This window comes from Girardinichthys multiradiatus, chromosome 15 (assembly GCF_021462225.1).
Source record: "Girardinichthys multiradiatus isolate DD_20200921_A chromosome 15, DD_fGirMul_XY1, whole genome shotgun sequence".
Taxonomy (NCBI): domain Eukaryota; kingdom Metazoa; phylum Chordata; class Actinopteri; order Cyprinodontiformes; family Goodeidae; genus Girardinichthys; species Girardinichthys multiradiatus.
The window spans coordinates 24973058-24983817 of record NC_061808.1 but is presented as its reverse complement, the minus strand read 5'-3'; the positions used below and the strand labels follow the sequence as shown (position 1 = coordinate 24983817).

The window sequence follows — 10760 nt, the reverse complement described above, 5'->3', positions numbered from 1 at the left end:
TCCAGCTCTTTCGCACAAAACTGTTGCGTCTCACCATCGCCACCCAGCGGTCATACATGTAAACTAAAGTAAGGGCAGAGAAAAAGTGCTCATTTTCACCAAGAAAAATAGTATTTAATTTAGATATACTCAGCTTGCAATTTAGCAATTGCCTGCACATTATTTTTAATATTTTATTCGCTTTTTTTTTTTCAACAAAGCATGCTGCTGATAACCAGTCACAAATGAGAAACAGTTCTCAATTACAGGTCCTTCTCAAAAAATTAGCATATTGTGATAAAGTTCATTATTTTCTATAATGTAATGATGAAAATTTAACATTCATATATTTTAGATTTATTGCACACTAACTGAAATATTTCAGGTCTTTTATTGTCTTAATATGGATGATTTTGGCATACAGCTCATGAAAACCCAAAAATCCTACCTCACAAAATTAGCATATTTCATCCGACCAATAAAAGAAAAGTGTTTTTAATACAAAAAACGTCAACCTTCACATAATCATGTACAGTTATGCACTCAATACTTGGTCGGGAATCCTTTTGCAGAAATGACTGCTTCAATGCGGCGTGGCATGGAGGCAATCAGCCTGTGGCACTGCTGAGGTCTTATGGAGGCCCAGGATGCTTCGATAGCGGCCTTTAACTCATCCAGAGTGTTGGGTCTTGAGTCTCTCAACGATCTCTTCACAATATCCCACAGATTCTCTATGGGGTTCAGGTCAGGAGAGTTGGCAGGCCAATTGAGCACAGTGATACCATGGTCAGTAAACCATTTACCGGTGGTTTTGGCACTGTGAGCAGGTGCCAGGTCATGCTGAAAAATAAAATCTTCATCTCCATAAAGCTTTTCAGCAGATGGAAGCATGAAGTGCTCCAAAATCTCCCGATAGCTAGCTGCATTGACCCTGCCCTTGATAAAACACAGTGGACCAACACCAGCAGCTGACACGGCACCCCAGACCATCACTGACTGTGGGTACTTGACACTGGACTTCTGGCATTTTGGCATTTCCTTCTCCCCAGTCTTCCTCCAGACTCTGGCACCTTGATTTCCGAATGACATGCAGAATTTGCTTTCATCCGAAAAAAGTACTTTGGACCACTGAGCAACAGTCCAGTGCTGCTTCTCTGTAGCCCAGGTCTGGGGAATGCGGCACATGTAGCCCATTTCCTGCACACGCCTGTGCACGGTGGCTCTGGATGTTTCTACTCCAGACTCAGTCCACTGCTTCCGCAGGTCCCCCAAGGTCTGGAATCAGCCCTTCTCCACAATCTTCCTCAGGGTCCGGTCACCTCTTCTCGTTGTGCAGCGTTTTCTGCCACACTTTTTCCTTCCCACAGACTTCCCACTGAGGTGCCTTGATACAGCACTCTGGGAACAGCCTATTCGTTCAGAAATGTCTTTCTGTGTCTTACCCTCTTGCTTGAGGGTGTCAATAGTGGCCTTCTGGACAGCAGTCAGGTCAGCAGTCTTACCCTTGATTGGGGTTTTGAGTGATGAACCAGGCTGGGAGTTTTAAAGGCCTCAGGAATCTTTTGCAGGTGTTTAGAGTTAACTCGTTGATTCAGATGATTAGGTTCATAGCTCGTTTAGAGACCCTTTTAATGATATGCTAATTTTGTGAGATAGGAATTTTGGGTTTTCATGAGCTGTATGCCAAAATCATCCATATTAAGACAATAAAAGACCTGAAATATTTCAGTTAGTGTGCAATGAATCTAAAATATATGAATGTTAAATTTTCATCATGACAATATGGAAAATAATTAACTTTATCACAATATGCTAATATTTTGAGAAGGACCTGTATATATAAAATTACAAATGACATCATGCACAAGAACATTTTAAAATTATATTTATTCCACAATTACATCCTAAACCTAAACATAGAAAACAACCCAACGGGATTTTGAATCAACCCATAACTGAGATTTGTTGAAGTGAGTTCACAATATAACCCATTTACATCATGATTTGGTCAGTTATTTATGGGTCAACAACCAAGGATTTTACATTAAAAAAAAACATTACCTGGAAGCCAAGATGACTATTAAATTAATTCAACATAGTTCCTTTGCCTTTTCTTTTTTTACACCTTTTAGAAATTATGTGAGCTCACAATATCTACACTATTATTGTTTGTCCACATTTTGATAGGACAAATTCAATTCTTCTAAAAATTTAAAAAATACTAAATTATACCACAAATCACAGAATTTAAAGCTGCCAATTTTCAGACTACATTAAAAGCCTTCCATCGTACATGAAAACATTTTGGAAGTTGAAATGGTTTATTCTGGTTACCTAACGTGACTTCCTCACAGTAAACAGCACTGGGAGGTAGGATGTGGTGGCAGCTGGCAAATGAAGTTCTGCATATTGTAGATCATTTCTGTTACTGGGCAATATACAACCATAGCTACACCGATCTTTTATATACTTATGTATTATTTGGTCAATTGCCAGTGCACGTGTATCCAACAGGACAAAATAATTTCCGATGCAGGACTGTTATGACATTTTAGGTAGATTATTGACGTCAATCTCAAAAACATTCTACAGCTGTTCTTTGAGGCGAAAGATTTCAAAACAATTATTTAGGCTCAGACGAACCTGTGAAACCATTTTTTCCATGAGGAAAAGTACACTTTCTTTTCTTCCCCCTTTTCCAGGTCTTGTTCTACATGTTTGTAACAGCTACAGGAGTATCTTTACTTTTCTTCTAATTTTGGACGTTTTAAGGCTTTAAAGAGCAAGCATGACAAATCAGAAGTTTTATTTGGAGTTAAGGGAAAATCTAAAAAAAAAAAATAAAAGTTGAACTCTAAGCTGTGACCTCCTGCAGGGTTTTGGAGCAGCACTCAAAAATCAGGGCGCACCTCGGGACTGTTATTTGTATATTGCATTAAAAAGAAAAAGAAAAACTGTTTCAATTGGAGAGTCTTTGTGTGAGAAAAGTCAATCTGAAAGCCTTTAACTCACAAAGTTTGGAGGATATCTATCAGCAGACCATAAAACTTTAAAAGATTAGATGTAAGGCTTGTCTGCTGTCTGGAGCACTACAGTAAAAGACAATGGGAGAAGTGATGATGACCTCAAACATCTTCAAAGCACAGCAAAGCTCTACTTAGCTCACTGTTTTTCTGACTGAAATAGCAACAAATCCATCCACTTTATATTTATTTAAAAAAAAAAACAATTTATAATGCGGACTGTGCCTCATACAGACATCAAATGACATTTAGTGTGGAGCACAGTTATCATGTCGATTAAAGCAAAAACAAAATATTTAGTCATTAAAACCTCTGCAACGAAGTACATTAAAATGGAATAAATGTGTGTAATTTACAACAGTTTAGCTGGCAAGTCAAATTATATAACCATCCTTTTTATGCTATGTTAATTATGGACCACAATATATGACTGCTGCATTCAGGCTGCAGTGGGTGTGTGATTGTAATGCAAATATGTCTGTCTGGTGATGGTATGAAAAATAAAGGAAAAAGAAGTACTTTGATGATTTTTAGGTTAGTTCGGTGTGTTAGGAAGGGACCAAAGGCAAATGACTGCTAAAATGCAGGCCACAGTGAGCTGTCTGTCTGAGAGTCTGGGGGAGGGCTCAGTAATGTAGAGCGCATTACTTTCCGTCCATCTGCCTCTGAACACACCCACCCCCATCATGGTCTTCCTCTGAGTCTAATGGATTACTGCCGAGCCCCAGTCTAGGTCTGATCTACTTTCAGGCAGTTCTGAACAGCTCTCTCCCTGTCCTCCTCCTGAAGACTGGTGAGCAGCTTCATGCAAACGCAGGCGTCTCTGCTCTGAAGGGCCTGAAGGAACAGGTCTGTCTGTTTTTTAAGTCGGTCCAGGTCATTCTGAGTGCTTTGGTTCTGCCTGAGAAGCTCCTTGGTGCGGAGCGTGATGTCCAGCAGGCCGGAATTGCTCAGAATGTTGTAGGTGTTGCAAAAGCGCTTCCTCTTTGTGTCACAATTGCCGTCACTCGTGTTGTATTCTAGAGAAGAGATACTGTCCAAGGCCAGAGTCTGGTTTTTGGAGTGACTGAAAGAGAGGGGGGAGGGTAACCCCGCCTGGCTGACTGCGGTTGAAGGCCTCTCCTTGGCGAGATTGACACTGGTGCTGGTTTCTGCTGCAGGGAGTGAAAGTCTGCTCTGGAGCAGAGGTGACATGGTTCTGGGGGTACCAGGAAGACTAGGAGAAGCAGCTCCAGAGTCACTTGTGCTACTACACAGAGATCGCTGCACCTTCTCTCTTTGACATTGTTCCCAAACGCTGGAGGTCAAAGAGCTAGATTTCTCTGACCCTGATGAAGAGGAGAAAGAAGAAGAAAAAGCAGTTCCTCTCCCCGAGGAACCAACACTGTCCCCAGGATGTGGGGCAATCTTGGGGTATGACTTTAAGATTGGAAGATACTTTTTAGAGCGTCTGTGCTTGGAGGTGGCCTCTTTGGAGGCTCGTGATGCTTGACGGGAGACAACGGGCTGCAGAAAGACCACCTGAGGCTGTGGGACCACAGGCTGCACCACCTCCACAGTGGGACTGAACCCCCAGGGCTTCAGAGCAGGAGGGTTCTCTACAGGCTGCAAAAGAAAAATGGGAATTGTGATTCAGTGCCACAACTTCTTTAATTCCTAAATCTTCAAATGGCAGTTTAAGCAGGTGGTCTTTGTTTGGGATCTTTAGATAAAACTGATTAAAAAAACCCACAAAATTAAACTAAATTGGTTTCTCCTCAGTCACTCTGACCAATGCTCAGTTTCTCTGCCTCTAGATGTCCTGAAGTGGCTTTTGTTCATCAGAACATCTTAAATGTTTTGATCACATTTATTTAAGCAAACTGCAATTATTTAAATCAGCCACTAAAATTTGTTGGTACAATTTCCACGTCTGATATTGAAATCTCAATGTTTTATTTTTGCACCTGCGCCAGTTCTCTGCCACATCAAAAAGCTTTCCAGATGATCTCAGGCAGAAGAGCTGCACAACATATCAAATTGCTCTCCCTGTATCAATTTATATGAAATTGCATTTGCAAAGGACAACTTGAATGCAGTACTTGGTTGGCTTTTACATCTTACCCTGGGTACCTTGCATTCAAGCACTGCTAAACTGGGGCAGTTGCGTGGACAATCCTTGCCCTTGATGCTCACACCTGATAAGAGATCTTAGTGACGGAGAAGCTAAAGCTCTCTGAAAGTGACTGGAGCAAAATGATCGCCACTGGAATAGTCAACAACAACGTCAAACTGTTTTCCAAATATCAGGCATCTTTATCATCTACTGGTGGGTATACTTCAGTTATTACCGATTGATCTACCCAGTCAAACCCAAACATGGGTTCTACGTTGATCCAAATAAAGTGTTATAGCAACTTTATTACTGAGAGTTAAACAAAAAAGGTTGATGTTATTATTATTATTATGCATTTTATTTATAGGCACATTTAAGAACACTCATATTCATCTTACAATAAAACAAAGACAGAAATGCCAACAATGTAAAAGAAAGACATTAGATGTCTGATTCTCAAAGTTACGGTTTTAGGGGGAAAACTGAGAATTAATTAGAACATGTAGGTTTAAAAGCTGAGGTGACACATTTCAGACCGGAAGCTTCAAATATGTTACCTGCTTGAGCACAACGTTGTTCATTATGATCATAGGAGAGACTCCGGAGTAGGAGCCCCCAACCACCGCCAGCTGAGAGGGCTTCGGGGCGGAACCAGCACCCTTCGCCTCCCGCTGGGGCGAATCCTCTGAGTCTGTGGTTTCCATTGTGCTCAGGTGCTCTGAACTGGCATCTGTACAGTAGACAGAAAGGTTAACTGCGGTTCAGGTGGGATAACTAATCTGCTTCAACATGCGACAGAGGTTGGGGAGAACCTGAAAATCCAGAGTCTCTTTCTGAATCCGCGTGGGAACCTCGGCACTTCATGATGCACGGCTGGTTTACTGCCCTCAGGAGATTCTCTGCCTTCCTCTTGGGGCTCATCATCCTTTTCCTGTTTCACTGACACTGTCCTTGGAAGTCCTCACAAAACTAGCTCAGCATATTCAGTGTTAAAGCTGTGAATGAAACAAGTAGACCCTCTTTTCAAACCGATGACATATTACACAGTGGCAAGTAAACAAACACGAGCAGAAACATTTAAAGTTGCAGGTAGATATTTGTGGTTCCAACTTGGCAAGAAATTAAAAATACCACAAATACTTTCTTCAGAACAAGTATTATTTCACACGTGCGAGGAATTGGCTTTGGTGGTAAGGTGCTACAATTTACAATTCTTTTGGAAATATATAGTTAAACGTCCATGATTAGTTACGGTTGCTTTACATTTTCTCCATTTACAGTACTCTGCAATAGTGTTCATGTTCCTCGAACCTTTTCACGTTTGTAATTTTACTTTCACAAACATCATTGCATTTTACGGGGAATGTATGTGATGGACCAACAAAGTATGGGGGGAAATGTTAAGTAGCAGCTAAATACAGTCTTCAGTTATTTTTCACAAACAAATGTGGCCCTCTTAGGTAAACACGTGTAAAACCACCGTACGCTGCAGTTACAGCTGCTGATCTTTAGCAGTATGTCTATCTGCTCCCCAGATTCTCAAACAGATTCAGGTCTGGACTTTGACTGAGCCACTGCAAAACATGAATATGCTTTGTTCTAACCTATTCCATTAAAGCCATTCAAGTTTATCCCACTGGAAAGTGAACCTCTGCCCACATTTCAATGTGGGGAATGTGTTCAATTTCAGCCACATTTAGTGTTTGCATGTAGGTCAGAAAGTTCAGTTTTGATCTCATCTGACCAGAGCCTCTCTCTCCATGTTTGCTGCCCTCCTACAAGGTTTATTGCGAAGTGGAAATCTTATGGCTTTCTTCCTGCCACTATTTTATTAATTCTAAATTTGTTAGGATGCACAACCCATTGCTGTTGTGCTCCTTGGTCTGTGTAATAGTTTGCGCACCAACTTTGTCTAACAAACCTCTGATGCCTTCGGACAACGCCAGGATTTATGCAGAGACTAAACTACACACCCAGTTTGATAAGTAGGCGACTTTGGAAGACAGTCCGCTGCTTTTGATTTTATTTAGGGGCGTCAGAGTGAAGGGGCCTGAACCCATGCCACACGTCTTCAGGTTGTTCTTTATAAATGCATCCATTACTTTTCACTTTCGGGTTGCTCGCTACTTTGTGTTGAAGCATCAAATAAAACACACTGAAGTGGCGTCGTGACGAGATAAAAATGTGAAAAAGGTTCAAGAGGAATGAATATCCTTGCAGGGCACTGTTCATGTAAGACTAATTTAACTTTATTTAATCTCTAACCCGCAGCAATTCTGGAAAAACCGATATCGACGCTAGTCCTCGACCTGGCTAGGCCTGTCAGTAGTCAGTAATGTAAACGCTGGCAGAAAAACAAAGTATAAATGCGTAAATTAACACTCCGTGTGTCGGGCTTAAATAGCTCAAACATTTCAGCATTCAACAAAGCGAAACAGTAAAAGGATTATTTTCCCCCGGACTGTAGTTACTGTTTGCTACTTAAAGAGCTAACAGTGTAAACGCTAAGCAATGCTAATGAAGGACGACTCCCACGAAGTGTGACTCACCTAAAATGTACAAAAACACGATGCAATACGCAAGAGAAAACAGACTCACCCACGTACTTTCAGGAGAGATGTTGTTCCTACGAAGCGGAGCTAAGAACAGGAACCTTCATTCAGGTTACGGCTGACTTTTTCTTTTTTTTTTTTTTTTTTTTTTTTGTCTTCCTCAGTGTGGTCGTTCACTGCTGCCGCCCGGCTACACGGTCTGGATGGGGCTGTCCCACGGTGCAGTACACGGGACCCAGCGCTCCTCCCCGCCCGCGGGGTCACATGCGGAGCACGGTGGCGACAGTTGACATCATCTGCTCTCTAACTGTCCTGTTTGCTTCTAAACGAAGAATGTTTTAACAATAGTACATCGCTCTCCTTACTTTAAATCAGCTGTCATTGTTATTTAAACCCAAAACGGGAAGAAACCATATATTTAGTTCAGCAGCAGATCCATTTTTTGGTACTTGAGGGCGTGGTCAGCTCGGGAGTATTCTGTACGTCACATTGTTTTGGCCGCAACCCCTTCCCATGTGAGTGTACTCCGGGCCTCTGATTGGTCAGTGCCGCCAGCAGCTGAAAAACGTGACTACTGCCAAATGTGTGGCAAGTTAAGGACGACGCGTTTGTCTTGCCATTGGGATTTCAACTGTACACAGCGGAGGCAACGTAGAGCATAGTGACGTGAGGGCGTCTGGTGTATTACATAAATGTTTGGCCCGGAGCTAACCTTAGCAGAAGTACTAGTCTTCTCTGCTGCATGTCCCATGGAGTAAACAAAGCTCTGCCTCTCTGTGCCTGTAAAAAGTCAACACGTGCATGCATGCCGCTTGTATCTTAGCATTTACGCATATCGTTCAGCCAACGATAAGATCACGGATTATGCAAATTATGCATGCACATGTGGGGAGAAAATAAATCTTAAAAGACCAAGTTTTGAAGGTTTAACTGATACAAAATTGATGGCTACTTGGAGAGAAAGCCTTGCTGTTAAATCTAACCATACCTCTATTTTTTCACGTTTGTGCAAAAGACAATGCTTTTTAAACCCATTGAAAACAGCAACCTTTTGTGCGTGTCTACAGTGCTTACCAAAGGTATTAACACCACTTGAACCATTTACATTTGGTGATATTACTACCTCAAAGTTTCGAGCAGTTTTGTCAGAGAACATAAGTGAACAAACAGCATAATTGAGACAAAGGAACCCACCAGACAGGTCGGGGATAAAGTTGTGGAAAGTTATAAAACAATATCTTAAGCTATAAATATCTCACAGAGCATTGTTCTATCCATCATCCACAAATGACAAAAAAGAGTAAGGCACAGCTACAAACCTACCAAGAAAAGGTCTAATAAAATAAATAAAACTAAACAGTTACTTTACATTTCCTCAGTTGTTGTGCAGAGCTATGGGGCAACAATTACAGAGCTACTGTATATTACAGCCATTAATGTAACTACATTAGGGAAACTTACTGACTTGGTGGATTTACAAACAGTGCGTATCTTTTTTTAAAGCCAAAAATAAGCACTTACTAGAAAATATTCAAATACCTTTTTTCAGAGAAAGGTCTTTATAATCTAAGGGGCAAATATAAATTCAACATCTTTTAAGGTTCGAACTATGAATATCTTGCTATTTCATTACAATTATTATTATTATTATTATAGTGTTCTTGTTAGTGATTTATGTCAAGTAGTTTTGTAAAATGAAGTATATTGAAAAGTCACGAATATATTTATTTGTTATCAGAGAATGTACTATATATAAGATATGTCAATATAGATAGCATGTCATTGAATGTATGTATGGAGAGCAAATTATTAGAATGAATGTATATTGGTATGATACTCTGTGTAAACAGGAAGAGACTGTAATTGCAATGTTGCTGGAGAAGGGGTGGGTTATAAGTTTATACTTCTACCCACTCTGTTGAACATTTAGCACTCAGTAATTACTGTGATTTTGTATTGTACTTTACAAATTTCAATAAACATCAAATCACATTTCACCTAGCAAGGAGTGGATTAATCAGAGAAACAGCCAAGAGGCTCATTATAACTCAAGAGGAGCAGCAGAGAACCACAGCTCAGGTGGTAGGATCTGCTGTGAGGACGACTATTAGTGGTGCTCCACATATCTGACGAGGAGAAACAGGAACAAAGTCACTGTTGAAAGAAAGCCATTAGACATCCAGTATCATGTCTATAACAAGCAATGTAAGAGAAACTGCAATCATGTGGAAGACTGCTCTGGTCAGAGGAGACCAAAATTTGGCTCATATGTCAAACACTTTGTGTGGTGAAAAACTAACACAACACATCACTTGAATGCATCATCTTAATAGCAAAACATGGTGGTGGCAGCATCATTTTGCAGGGATGCTGGAGCGGAAACAGGGTTATCCCGGAAAAAAACCTGTTTCAGATTTCAAAAGACTTGAGCCTCAAGGGTATGGAGGACCAAAAGTGCCATAATTGAGAATACATACAGGAAGTCATGAGTGTTAAATGAGCTCAGGGAAATCTGTTGGTTAAGAAAATACAACAAGGATACATTTGAGGATAAAATATATCAGTGCTTAAGAAATAAAAGGACAGTAAAATAATTTGAAAAATTTATTATTTTTGAGGAAAACAACATGTTTTAAATGTTGGGTGGTAATAAATATGAAAGGCATAAAATGGCAGGAAAAAATAAAACTGCCAAAAACTAAGGAAAAATATAGAGTTCAAGAAAAGTAGTATGATTGAAAATTTGTGGCTTTAATAAAAAATAAGCATAGAGATAGCAAAGAGATAAATTACAATAGTTGAAGATTAACATGGAAATATCTATTTATATTTGATCAATTGATCAGTTATTAAATAAATATGTTCTTTTTATTATTTTGTTGCAGGTAATGGCTCTCTAATTTATATGTCTAGCCACTCTATGGCCCAGTAATTATTTTTTGATTCATTTATTTATTTCTTTAAGTATTCTTAATTATGGCATGCTTGGTCTTCCTTACTGGGGAACTTTCAACTTCCAGCAGGATGACATCCCTAAACATGCCAGAGCTACAATGGCATGGTGTCAGTCAAAGAATATGCATGTGTTAGAAGCTTAACTCCAACTTAGAA

General features: G+C 40.1%; 1 protein-coding gene across 2 annotated transcripts; it reads right to left on the bottom strand.

Annotated features, from left to right (window-relative positions):
* Nucleotides 1-1847: 1847 nt before the first annotated feature.
* On the bottom strand, nt 1848-8126 carry cipcb (CLOCK-interacting pacemaker b). 2 transcript variants are annotated; one of them, XM_047388855.1, is made up of 4 exons: nt 7704-8126; nt 5910-6092; nt 5655-5827; nt 1848-4607 (listed from the first exon to the last, which is right to left on the bottom strand). In XM_047388855.1, exons 2-4 carry the CDS (start codon nt 6019-6021, stop codon nt 3732-3734), a joined length of 1161 nt encoding a protein of 386 aa, XP_047244811.1. In that variant the 5' UTR covers nt 6022-6092; nt 7704-8126; the 3' UTR covers nt 1848-3731. The 2 variants fall into 2 exon arrangements, with proteins under 2 accessions (XP_047244811.1, XP_047244810.1); XM_047388854.1 differs by having other exon boundaries at nt 7696-8125.
* Nucleotides 8127-10760: the final 2634 nt, after the last annotated feature.